Source organism: Pundamilia nyererei, unplaced genomic scaffold (assembly GCF_000239375.1).
Source record: "Pundamilia nyererei isolate P.nyererei 1_Seehausen unplaced genomic scaffold, PunNye1.0 scaffold00136, whole genome shotgun sequence".
Taxonomy (NCBI): Eukaryota; Metazoa; Chordata; class Actinopteri; order Cichliformes; family Cichlidae; genus Pundamilia; species Pundamilia nyererei.
Window position 1 is genome coordinate 1,269,679 of NW_005187537.1, and position 13,294 is coordinate 1,282,972.

The following is a 13,294-nucleotide window of genomic DNA, read 5'->3' on the forward strand; positions in this document are numbered from 1 at the left end:
TCACCTCAGACTGTAGCAAAGGTGAAGGTCTTTTAAGTTACAGCATCAAGGCTTTGTGGATACAGGTGTAGTTAAATTAGGCCAACAACGGGGAGAAGACGCTCTGTGTGATCAAAGGTTAGACTGATACCCGTTTGAGTGCTCGACGTTGAGGGGACGATGGTTTTGAGAGACAAAAAGAAGAAATTTCATCTGAGAGTTTATCTCAACAGCAATTATGTCTGTGGCTCGGACAGAGATGGAAGCAGAGGGAAAGACAGGCAAAACTGAAGTTGTAGAGGAAAGAGAGAGCCAAGAGCATAAATACCAGAGGTTGAGTGAGACCTTGATATAATTTGAGTTTGATTAATGAAGAGGCAGTGAGGTGAAATGAACAGGAAATCAAGGAGGACAAAGCCGAATCCTGTTCTTTGATCTTCTAGTCTCTTCCAGTGAGACTTTGTGCAGTCAAAGCAGCAGCGAGCGCAGTGACTCACACCTGTTTCTATAGCTATAAAACACAAAGGAAATGGAGTTAGGTTACTGGCTTGTCACAATCACCGACTGAAGGAGGATCTGATGGTGAAGTATATATACTCTGGCCCCTTAGATACACGTTACAGATACAGTTCAGTCAGTGTTCTGTAAACTGTGATGGCGTGACCTTCTTTTATCCTCTCATGACCAGTTTGAGCTGCTGCACCATTAATGCACATACTGCCAATCCATGGTTACAGACAGTATTGCAGCTGCAATGACAAGGGTCATTTTGTGTGCTTTTTTATGAAGACTAGATGCAGAGATAAGAAACAAACAGGAGAGGAAAATAGCTCCCAAAAAAGGAGCACAGCCCGCAATGAGCCAAGGGCCATGAATCCGATTAATAGTGTGATGTGAGAGCTAATGCTACTGCTGTTCAGAGCCGGGGTATGGATCATTGAGATAAGAGCCGCAGCTAAATGCGGAGGGACAGCCAATTGTAAATGGTATGTTATCTAATCAGCCAATGAGGCGGAGTGTCTTTTATGAGCGACAGTGCTACAGATCTGTCTCCACCGCCACAACCTCTCCGTGGAGTTTGTTTTAGGAACGTCAGAAGTTTCATTTCAAGGATTTTGCTAAGATCAGTTTTCTCCATTAGGCCATAATCAGGGCCAATAAACATTTTGGCACTAACAAAAAGACAAGAGGCCAAACTAAGGGTTACAGAAGAAAGGATTTCCACTTGGACGTGTGCAGAGGAGGGATAGTGGATAATTTTGAAGATGGAGCAGCCAAGCAGGCGGAAAAGAGGAAGACTATGGAGACGATTCATGGAAGTAGTGAAGAAGGAAATGCAGAGGGTTGGTGTGAAAGAAGAGGATGTAAGGGATAGGGTGAGATGGAGGCAGATGGTCAGCTGTGGTGCAGGGTGTAGCCGAAAGAAGAAGACAAAGAAGAAGACACAGTCCTTAATATAGATGCTGCTGGGAAGTGCTCTGAAAAATAAGCTGTAGATAGAAAAAGATTTGCCTTTCAAGGCAAAGAATTACTCTCAACTATTTAAAAAAAAATCCATATGAGGAACATTTTTCTTACAGATTTATAGCGGTTATTTAATTTTCTAGTTCTCCAAATGCATTAAAACTTAAAATATTTTAGTAATGCTACCAAAAATCCTTACATTTCAGCTTCTTGTTTAATATTCCGCACAATCCTATGTGACAAGCAGCATTTAGATCCCTTTATTCTTGATTATCATTTGTGCGCATATTTGTTTTTTAAAAAATGATGGACGACTTCATCTCCCACAGCAGGGCTGCATGTCAGCGCAGAGGAGAATCAGTGAGAGACCCCTGAAGCTCGAGACAACATTCCCCAGTGAAGCTAACTAAAGAGAGGCAGAGAGGCAGCGGACATGACAGCTTTTCAACAGCCAGAGCAAACTGACAGTAATATCCACGTGTTCTCACAGCAGACAGGAGACTGACAGCTGCAACTTTCATTTGAAACAGATGCACGGAAGTCGCATCTCACTCAAAGCCCAAGCAGGGCGACAAATATCCCTCCTGCACAGGCAATTTGTACCCCTGAATTGACCTCAAATGAAACCAAATCTACACTGAAGTGAAGCTGACAGGCATCTTCTGTACCCTGAGCACCGAACATTTGTAGCCACTGGTTTTCTTTTCTGAGCCTTATAACTCAAAAAGGAAATCTCCTCTGCATCCAGCCCTCTTTGCGTCTCCAGACAAGCACTTTATCTTCCTGTCTAGAGCACAGCAGACTAAACACACTCTCTAATAGAAGGCGGGGTTTTTTTTCTTTTGGTCCAAAGCAAGCCTGTCTGTAGGCGACTAGGCTTAAATATACTGTTCCAATAACATGCTGCATCCATATATTTTATCAGCAATGACACAGAGACATAATAGGACATAAATACACAGGCACACAGACTACTATGAATGGGTAGCCTGTCTCCTTTAAAGTGGTTTCTGGCACAGCGGAGGTAGCCTATAGGAGCTTAAAGCTTTGAAAAGGCGACCCTGAGTTACTCTTCAGCTAGGTCAAGGAGGTAAAAGCCAAATATCACACTTTTCCTCAAACTTTGTCCCCTTGTAATTTCAGACACTAACAGAAGAATATGTGAATTTGAGTATGGTGTAAAGATGCAGCTTTTGTAACTAACACATCGTTGTTTTGGATCACCTAGTTGGTCAAACGTAGGTGGAAAATTAATTTAAAAAAACATGTCTCTCATCCAGCCATATCAGGATTACCGCAGGTTTTACTGGAAAGCTCGAACTGCTTGGATGCAGTGATGTAAAATAGAAACAATAAAAGTCATGAGATTTAAGGGACCGGTTGAGCTAACTGCGGTCGAGAGAAGACATCAGCCTTGTGATGCTGGCTCTGTGCAGACATGTGATAGTAATTGAAAGACACAGCGAGTGCTGTCTGGCGTGCTTTAGAGTAAGATTCGGTGCATTTGTGCACTCGGGGTAAGAGTGAGAATAAGAAAAACATCATCCATATACCTCAGTGGGCACTTTTCACAGATATTCTTTTCATTATTTTGTACTCTGAACTTTAAAGTCACCAAAGTGCAGCGATTGAAGATCAATACTGCCTCCTCCTGGATATCAGGTGAACTACTGCACATGCCAGAGCAAAAACTTTTATCTAGTGGTTTAAAATTTAGCAAAGACTGACCTGGAGTAAAATCTCATAAATATGATTGTGCAACAGATAGCTCAATTTAGGGGCAGGCAGTGGAAGTTTCAGCATGATTTAATTATGCTATTGGTATCACAAGGTTTCCTGTTGATTTGGTTAATATCATCAAACACAGACAAGCTCAACAGGCCTTAATTTTATCATAGAAGCCCACATTTTATCACAATATTGAGACTTCACTCGAGACCGCGTGTATGTTTTGTCTCTGTGGACAACTTGACTAATTTATAAAAATAAAAGCAGCAAAATTTAGAGCTGCTTGAACACTCAAGGAAATTATTGTAATCAGCACCTTCTTAGATTTGTTTTTCTCGCTAAAATGCTTCTAAGATAAGCTTCAGCAAAGCTTCAGAGTGGGCTAACTTGATAGCTCCTGAAATTTGCTAAGGCAGTAAACATGGCCTCAATAACTTGCAGACATTCACTTCCACTGAGTCACCGCTGAGCCTTTCACTCCCAGTGTAATAAACTGTATTTTCTATCCAAGGCAAAATTGTTTTTTTCTACCTGTGTGTGCTATGTTAGCTGTTTTTGAAATACCTACCAGGCTGTTTGTTTACAGACACTAAGCCTGACCAACATCACCTTTCAAATCCTCCTGCAACCACACACGTGGTATTCGAGCTGGCTCGGCCTTTGGATGCTGATTTAAGTGAGTCACTTTCTCAGGTTTGTATGAACTCTGGTGAGACTGTTTATTGGCCGGCGGTCGCTTTTCGCACCCTTTTGCCAAAATGAACACGGATGTGCTAGAGCAGTTTCTCGCTTTGTGCCAGTAAAGATGGACTCTTGCCACCAGATCCATGGAGGTACATTGGTTTCCATAGTTACATCATACTGGTTTAAAAACAACCTTTTAAGAAAGCCGTCCGAGCAGAAAAGCATTCGTTCTTCATGTGTGTTTAAGCTATTTCCAGCACCAGCGTTGCTGAGCAAATTCCCTGCCCTTATTTTTCTTAATGCACTGCAACAACATGTGGAACCACAGACCTCCTATAGGAGCAAGCTGTACCACCTGACAGCCACCTTGAAATGCCCCCACGCACATATGTGGATAGTGATTTTGATGCATTGTTTAAATAAACTTCAGCATAAACTGGGGCATAATAATTGCATGTAAACAAGCACCAGTCAAATCTGCGAAAAAAATTCTTAAAAGGTCTGCACCTATTTTCAAAAATTAAAGTTTTTAAAAACATCTACCACCAAGTTTCTATTTGTGTGTCTCTCATAATGTTTCTTGTGGAAGGACTGATTTCCAAAGGGCCATGTACTTTTGATTTTCTTGACCTTTCAAAGGTAGAGGTTAAAGTCTGCTATCAAGCTGGAACAGAAAGCAATTCAATCTCTTGCTCAAGGTGACACTTCAGGCCAAACTGAACATTGTCTGAATGTTATTCAGACAATATCGAACTGTTATTGAAGCTCCAAAGTTACTCCATTGTTTCTCTATTGGGGGGAAATGGATGTACCTGCAAATCATGTATACAAACAACAAAGTAAGCAAATGATTCGCTAAGACTAAGACTACAGAATGAACTGGGTGAGTGCAGGGTTTGTACAAGTGCACAAACCCTGCTCAATTTAGTTGCCAGCTATGTTTCCAGTGCTGTAGTTAGTGAGAAAAACGTACTGTCCAATCACTACAATAGACAGACAGACAGACAGATACTTGGGGAAATTAATTGCCCACCCCTGTGTTATAAAAATATTGAAGTGATTAATTGAAGTAATTAATAATACAATAAATTCAGAGTAAAGTCATATTATAAGACTGCACAGGCTACTAGGTGATATCAATATGTATAACATAACGTAACAAAATAAGACGAAACAAGTACAATAACTAAAGTTACACTTCTTATTCCATAGACATAAGCAGTACGTATCACAGTTTTTGTGTTTGCGTGTTCCAGCTTTCACATTCAACACATTCTAATAAGTTTAATTAAGTGCTGTCAGTAATATTAAAGAAGAGTTTCCAAACGTATGTACCGGATCTCGTCACCATTTCTTGTACTATATGTATCGCTTTTGCTCTGCTGTCGCTCTTCCCTCTGCTCGCTCACGATCTTTGCAGCCGTGGCTCCTCCTCTTATGCAAAACAGCCCGAGTATCCGGAAATTAACAATCCCGTGATGTTAGGGGAGCGCTAGCATAGCAGTGGAATGAGTAGAGCGCCTTTCTCGATTAAAACTTACCCAGAGGTCAGTTTTAGCGAACTGTTTGCCTTCATTGTCGTCGACAGACATGGCGTTACCGGGGACGACGGCTGTCGAAGGACGTCTGTCCACGCACGGACCTTGAGGATGAAGATTAACGGGATGCCATTCAGTTAGCTACTCTGGACCCCGATTATGTGCCACAGAAGCTAGCAGGCTAGTTAATACGCTGTGGCAAAGTATTTACGGGCTGCTGCTCGGTGTGGAAACGGAGAAATATGGCGGGGTTGGTGTTGAAGCAGCTGTCAGATTTCGGGGACTTTTCTCACGGTAAAGAGCTGACAGAGATACTCAGTCTGAATAACAACGAGCAGATAAACAGTGTTCGCATGAGCCCAGATGGACGTCACATCCATGTCGTCCTCCGCAAGCCTAAGGTCAGTCTTGTGACTTTTGACAAGTATGAAAGACCCCAGCTGGCTCCTAACCAGAAGAAACTGGATTTGTGCGTAAACGTGCCCATCGTGGATATTTTCTATCTGGAGCATCACGGCGGCGGCAGCAGCAGCGGTGCAGCAGTCGTGGCAGTGGTTTATGAAAGTGGGAAAGTTGAGTTTTGGAAGTTCCAGGAGTGCAAGTCTGGCTGGCATCTCCTGCAGACATCACAGTTGTGCAACAGTCCCCGGGCTAAAGTGGTATCTGTCTGTGCTTGCTCTAATCTTATCATCTGGTGCGAGGAGCGGCCGCCGTCAGAAAGCTCCCCTGTCCTCAGCGCCACAAGGAATAAGTTGAGATACTGTGTTTGCAGACGTGACTTTGAGGTGAACGAGACGGCTGTCAGCTTGGGAGGGGTGAAAATCGCCCTCCACAATAATCCTGACTTTACTGTGGTCAGCTCAGGGGAATATGTGCACCTTCTTCCTGACTTGAAGTCGAAGCCGCTGTTGAACATCTCCAAATTCTTCCTCTCCTGGTCCCCTCGCTATGACTCCTTTACAGTCAGCACCACATGTAAAAACACCCCCCTTAAAAAGCTTTCAGCTAAAGAGTCTGACTTTATGAAACTGGTAATCGATTGCTTAGGATATTTGTCTCCTCTTGAGCCACCTGAGATCTGCAGCTTCTCACCCACAGCCTGTGGAGGCCTCCTCCTGCTGCTCAGCACAGGCTGGCTCTGTCTCCTGCAGAAAGACGGGGTCCTGCGGCAAGTATACAAACTAGAAGACAACTGTTTGGTAAATTACAGCACTCACACTAGCCTTGGTATGTATGAGGACACCCTGGCACTAATTATGGGGCAAAACCTGCATCTGATAGACTTGAACTGTGGCAGAGAGCTGGAAAAGATTGTGCTGATGAGTGAAGCATTATTATATACAAACAGGGCAGATATGTGTACACCTCACCTACTCTCAGAAACTGGACTTTTTGTAGTGGTGAGCAGGGGGACGGACTCCAGAGACTGCAGCTTCAAAATAAAGTCTCCTGGTTTCAGTACAGTGGAGAGTATTCATCCTGGAGCCCTCCTGGTAGAAGCTGTCTTTGAAGAGGCCTGTAAATACTACCAGCAGAGGAGCCTGAGCAGCACCCCGCTCACCGTGGACTCGCTGAAGAAAGGGGGGAGATTCCAGGCTCCCATCTCTTTAGCCTCCATCCTCTTCAGCTACCTCAGCGCAGGCTTCAAGCAAAAGGGAGCACAGCTGTCCCAGAATGGAGGAGGTGGATGTATCACAGGGCAAGACAAGCTAATGGGTTCTCTTGAGGCTGAGCTCAAGGCTCTGGTTTCGCTGGAGGAAGTGAAGGGGACTTTAGTGAGGGGTAGTGTTAAAGAGGTGGAGGCAATGTGTGAGAGTCTAGTTGAGAAAGAAGTATTGAGGCTTCTGTCGTCTCCTGAGTTGGATAAAGAGGCTCTGCTGTACCTCAACTCCATCTTCAGCATCTTTCCCTCCGAGGGTTGGAAGGCGGCGCAGTCTGCTCTGCAGCTACACTACAACGGTGAAGGATTTCTGTCCAGCAGAGCTCCCCCTGATGTGTGGAAAACTGTTCTCAGTGCTGGTCTGTCATCCAGCCCTGTAGCCTCCCTGTCATTAACCAATGGGGGACCAAAACACAATCGCAGCCTTAAGGTCGATTACTTTACAAACTGTAAAGGAAAATCTACAACCTCCACTTCCTCAGCTGCCTTGCCTGTGTTTGAGCTCCTCTGCAGGTCAGTTTTTCATTTCCAGCCCAGCTGGCTGCCCAGATTCCTCGAGCTCGCCCAGAAGGAGCAGGGCTCGACGGGGTTGGGTCTGGGCCTGGCGGCTTCCTCTTGGAGTTTTTCTAGTGGGAGAGGAGGGGACTGCAATGAAAGCAACGTGCCACTATATAAACGAGCACTGTACCTTCTGTCCAGCTTAAACCCAGACAGAGACCAGCAGCAGGACCTAGAGGTGGAGCTGCTGCTGGTGAGTGGGAGACCCAACGCAATCCTACAGGCTCTGCGGATCCTCATGAGCAAGAAGCAGTGGTATCGGGTCACCCAGGTGGCCCAGAAGTGCTGTAAACAGAGTCCGCTGCTCAACAAGGAGATTTTCACTATTTTGTTGTGCGAGGTGGCCCATCACAGAGACCTGGATCCCTACCTGGACTTGCTGTGGACACTTTGCCCTGAGGATTTCACCGTCACCACCATCCTGAACATGGTCCTGAAAAACCTCCCCTCTCCCAACACTCCCTCCCACTCCTCGTCTTTCCTGGCGTCCAGTTCAACCTCTTCTACTCCTCCTTTCACAGACCCCCACAGTACTCAGGTGACTGTTGGGCTATTGAAACCACTGCTGAGAAAAGTGTTGCAGAGGGAGACCAAGCCTAGCCAGCGCTACGTGGACATCCTCCAGTCACCGTCATTCCCCCCTCCTGCACTGCCTCGCCAGCCCACTGAGCAGAGCGGCAGTGTCACAGACCCCAGTGCAGACTCTGATCTGTGCAACAACATCACCCCAGCTCTTCTTGCAGAAACCCCTGAACAGCAGACCTGCACACAAACAGCTATTCAAAGGCAGAGGGTGGCTCTACCTGCTAACACAGTTTGAAGAAGAATGAATGAAGAACAAAACTGTCTTTATACTCCCTTCAACACATAATCTGACCGACGTGTAAATCGGTGTGATGACAATCATATTATAAAACAGAATAATATGTAATAATATATAATAAGATCGTATTTCTTGTTTTGTTTTGTTTTTAAACTGTTGAAATGTGACTACTAGAGAATATTAAATGACTACTGAAGATCCTACCAGTGTAATAACTGCAGGTAAATTTAAGTGTTTAAATGGGGATGCACAGATCTGATGGATCGGGCATCTGTGGCAAAGATTTCAGATCAGTGTATATCTCAGTTTATTTCTGTGCGCATGAACATTTTGCTCTAAGGAGCTTATTGCGGTCAATACGGTTAACGTCTTCTTGACTTGGCCTGTCTGTCTCCTTCGCCACACAAGAGCAGAGGAGAGAAAATGCAGTGGAGACTTTGACGTGAAGCTGAAATGAAACAGCTGCACATAAATTAGTTGTATACAATATTAAAATACTTCTTTTTTTTCCTTTTTTTTTAAGATATTTATGTTTATTCAGCTTAGTTTCCTAGATGGCAGGAGTCCCTGTTTTTATGTCTCATTTCAGTAACTGAGTTGTTTATTTGCTTCATGTTACTTTACATATAAGTAAATGAATCCTCTGCGTGACAAGTGCAGCTTAATAATTTATTGTCGATACTCTGTATCTGCAGATATCTCAAAGAAAAGTCGGATCGGTGCATCCCTACTCTTTATGTGTATAAACTGTATCTACAGTGTTATTTATCTTTTCAGCCTTAACTGCACGTCGATGAGAATGTTCTTGCATTGCGTAACTTTAACCTGTATAGGAATCCTATCAAAGGGTAGCGGTATTAACACAATATAGTATGTAAGTGCTCAGTGAAACAGAGCCGGTTATTCCTGAACCAAAATGGCTTCTGCCTCTGCCTTTATGCTCCACCCCGCTCTCAGCTTCAAACTGATTAAGTCCTGAATGCGGATGTTCTTGTATTATATCAGAACAGCAAAAACAAAAGCCACTAACTCCTGTTGCTGGGTTTTATACAAAGGTGTGTTCCCTTTTTTAAAAATAGATGTTGGCTAATTATAGCCGAGTATAGCTTCCTTTTACTTGCTCAAGTGCGTTTATGCAGTGAGTAATCTAATAGTCTGAATTCAGACAAGCTGACCTTTGTGGGTTGTTTTAAGCTAGGTAAGGTTTGGCAGAGCAGGGAAGAAGGAAGGAGATCAGGATTTCTTTTACTGGCTTTTGGTTTCACATTTATGCTGATGGCTTCTGTTTGGTTTTAAGTGACTCAAATCTGTAAACCAAAACAATCTACGTGACTTTCTTTTGCTTCCATTTTTCCATTCCTGTCATCTTTTTTGGGGGGGGGGTCACTCTAGGCTCCATCTTGTCTCCTCTGCTCCCTCTCAGCCAACTCCTTGGACATACCAGACAGAGTACCCAGTAAAAGCAACTCACAGTTCAACTTTAAATTCAATTTTAGCAGTAATTCTGTTAAAATTCAAGTGCTTGTGGGACAGATTGTGACTCACACAGGCACCCTGCTGCTTGCATAAGGTCATGCATGTCCTCCTTTATGAACCCGGTGAGGGTAATGTTATTAGAGATGATAGCCCCTCGGTCTTATCGCCACTGCTGGTTATGCTCTGTCACCAGCTGCACTTTTATATGACAACAGTCAGTATTGGTTGTGCCTCTGCTTTGGGGGGTTTTCTAATTAAGTGCCATAAACAAGTGTGTATTTGTGTTCCTGTTGTGCTTAGTGCCTTCTGTTGGAGCAGCCTGTTAAGCTTGTTATAGTCAAAGTTAAGTCTCTGTCCATAATATTTCACTCTTCTGCCTATTTATTATGTACCAATCTTTGGAAGACTACTAAAATGGTAAACCAAGGTCCTGTTTGGGTGAGGTTTTGAGAAAGTCAGACATGTCTTAGGTATTCAGTGACAATCAGACTCTAAATGCTGCAGAAAAACCTGCGTGCCTTTTACAGTGCTTCTTCGAATTTACAGGGTAGTGTCATAGCTCAGCTGTCTTTTCACTCTTAGTCATATTTTGAAGACGTACGCATTTCTAAACTTTAATCAGCTCTTGGTATGAAAGGGCTACTGCCCCTAACCCCTAACAGCCTCGAGTCCATTTAATCAAGCGGCAGTCATTCCAGGCCCTGCACACCTAACAGACGTGTTAAAGCGTGCACAGCTCATCTAACAGATATGTTTCGACTCGTCTCAGATTCACTGGGAACTCCCTGACTTCCCCACAGAGGCCACTGAGCCTAACGTCACGACTGTTTCTGATGTTAATATTCACTCGCCTTAACCTTTGCTTCAAGTTGCTGTTGGCTCCTCCTGCACCGGCCTAACAAAATTTCACATCCACGTGACAACTTTGTACTTTCGATGATGCTAATTTTTAGGCAGTATTTGTTGAAGAACGCGTAAGTATTTATGAAAAGATGCTGTACGCTATTAAACTGAAGATAAAACACGACTCCAGAGTTTTATGTGTAATTTCCTGCTCATTTGCATTTTAATAATACGGTTTCTTTTAACAGCCTCGCGAGACGTGCTGCTTGTAACATGCAGTGTTGTTGACGTTAGAGTTTTGATTGCACTTTGGTATCTTGTAAAAGTTTTGATTTGTTGTTTTGTTTTAGATTAAGCCATACTGCTACAGAGCTCCGTGATGAATAGGGAAGTGATAGACAGCAGGCGGTTAACAATTTGTGTGTCTGTCAGGTCATTTTATTGCACTTTCCAAAACATGTCATTGGTATCTGCCTGCCAAGTCCTCCTTCCCACCGAATAATGTAGTTCTGGTTTGTCTAGATCTGTTGGCATATTCCTTTTACCCTTGTGCAGAGAGAACTCAACATGCCAGATGATCTTGTGAGACGCTGCTTTGCAAGTTAGCTACACAACAGACAATTGAAATGTCAAGACCAGTATGTCCTTACATGTTTTTACCTGTATTTACAGTTTAACCCAGCCTGAAAAACAGACGCTGTACACGCAGTTATTTGATTCATTTGATCCACTGCCCCATTAGAGTTTCACCGTATCCCTTTTCGTCCATGGCAAATCCACTTACAGCTGCACATGTGTGTGTGTGTGGTACAGAGGAAGTATTTAGGTGTGTAAATATGCTGAAATATTTCCACATTCAAGGCCTGCACGAGGAATGTTTGTTCCGTTTAAGCATTCTGAACAGAGACAAAACATTTACAGTGCTTGCAAAAAGTAAAGCGAGGACGCACAGTGCATGTGTGTCCCTCACAGCAAATAGGTGGTTTCCGCATGAGGATGTGAAGGTAAAAAAAAAAAAGTGCTAAAGACGCAGAGGGTAGTAGGAGTCAAAACAGTGGAGAGGGAGGTGCAGGAGCCTGCATAACATGATACCTACCATCCCTCGGCCAATTATTTCCCCCCTCCTGTCTTTCTCCTTCACTTTATGTCACTTTTTTTCATCTAATTGATTTTTGCTGACTCCACCGTCTCTTATTACAAGGTGCCAGTGCTGTAATGCCATCGATTCACTTGTTCTAATTATAGATGGCATCCTGCAAACTGTAATTCGTCTAAACAGATGCTGGCAGGCTCTCCCTGCTGTTCTGTCCTTTGCTTGCCTTTGAGCAGCTGACTGCATCCTGCAGAGCAACTAAAGTGAATGCATCAGTAGAGGGATGGCCACATTAGAGCACTTTTTAAAACATTTCACGATCAGAAGTATGCAGGGGGTAAAATGTTTTTGATCATTTTCAAAGCTTTTAGCAGGTGATAAAGGTAGCTATCCGCTTTAAAATTACGCAGAAACCTAGAAACTGGAGTGAGTGTAAATGCTGAGCTCTTAGTTTTTAATTATAAGCTGTACACTGATCTCATTATTTGAAAGTTTGAGCAGTGAATCTTAGCGTCCATCATTCTGCACAGGGATGCCACTTTTCATAAACCAATTTAGAGATATTGGTCCATTTGTTCATATCAAGTAGGTGAAATTATAGCAACACTCTATTTGCAGGACTCAAATCATCAGTAGGACGTCTTCAGCTTATTCAAAATGCAGCAGCCAGAATCCTTACAGGTACATGGAAACCTGACCACGTTACCTCAGTATTGAAGGCATTTCAGTGGCTCTCAGTGCAATATAGAATCACCTTTAAGACCTATCGGGTCATCAGGTTCAGATCTTGTAACTGTTCTCGCCTCGCATCTCAGTCTGCTGAGCCTGCTTTCAGTTACTGTGGAGCTGTCTGTCTGCTGATCTGAGATCAATTACATCTGTGCATACGTTCAAAACCAGACTTAAAACCTTTTGGTTCTCACAGGCCTACAGGTCATGGGTGTTGTTTTGTTTTCACTGCCTTTAGGTATTGTAAACCTACATTTTTTTATGTCTTAAGTTTTCGTGTAATGAAATGTCTGTGTTAGCCCTTTGAAAGACTGCTGACCTGTCTAGGGTGTGGTAGCTGGGATACCACACCACCTGCGACCATGAATTTGATAAGCAGAAGAGGATGCATGGTGTTGAGTATAAGACTTGCAAATTCAAAACCCATCCCTTTACCATTTCAAATTAGGCTTCCGTGTAAGGCCTCAACAGCACCTGCAAGCTAACAAGTTTGTGGATGAAACCCTGGGTAGAAGGAGACATTCCTGGTTATCAGAGAACATGATTTGCATCATCATTTTCATATTTGAATTCATGTATAGCAGACATAAGGCGCCAAGACGGGAATGCGTCAGAAAATATCTATACAAAAAGAGGTATGCAGCTGCACAAGCGTTTGTTTCTTTTAATTCAAGCTTAAAAGTTTGAAATTGATTTATCAGTGCTGTGAAAAAAGTATT

At 43.3% G+C, this 13,294-nt stretch overlaps 1 protein-coding gene across 1 annotated transcript; it reads left to right on the forward strand.

The window, feature by feature from the left end:
* The first annotated feature begins 5,267 nt into the window (after positions 1-5,267).
* Positions 5,268-9,390, forward strand: hps6 (HPS6 biogenesis of lysosomal organelles complex 2 subunit 3). Its single transcript, XM_005743860.1, has one exon. It carries the CDS (start codon positions 5,636-5,638, stop codon positions 8,429-8,431), a length of 2,796 nt encoding a protein of 931 aa, XP_005743917.1. The 5' UTR covers positions 5,268-5,635; the 3' UTR covers positions 8,432-9,390.
* The last annotated feature ends 3,904 nt before the right edge of the window (positions 9,391-13,294 follow it).

What these genes read in the sequence shown, in the direction of transcription:
- hps6 (XM_005743860.1), top strand. Translation starts at nt 5,636, where the DNA reads ATGGCGGGGTTGGTGTTGAAGCAGCTGTCAGATTTCGGGGACTTTTCT.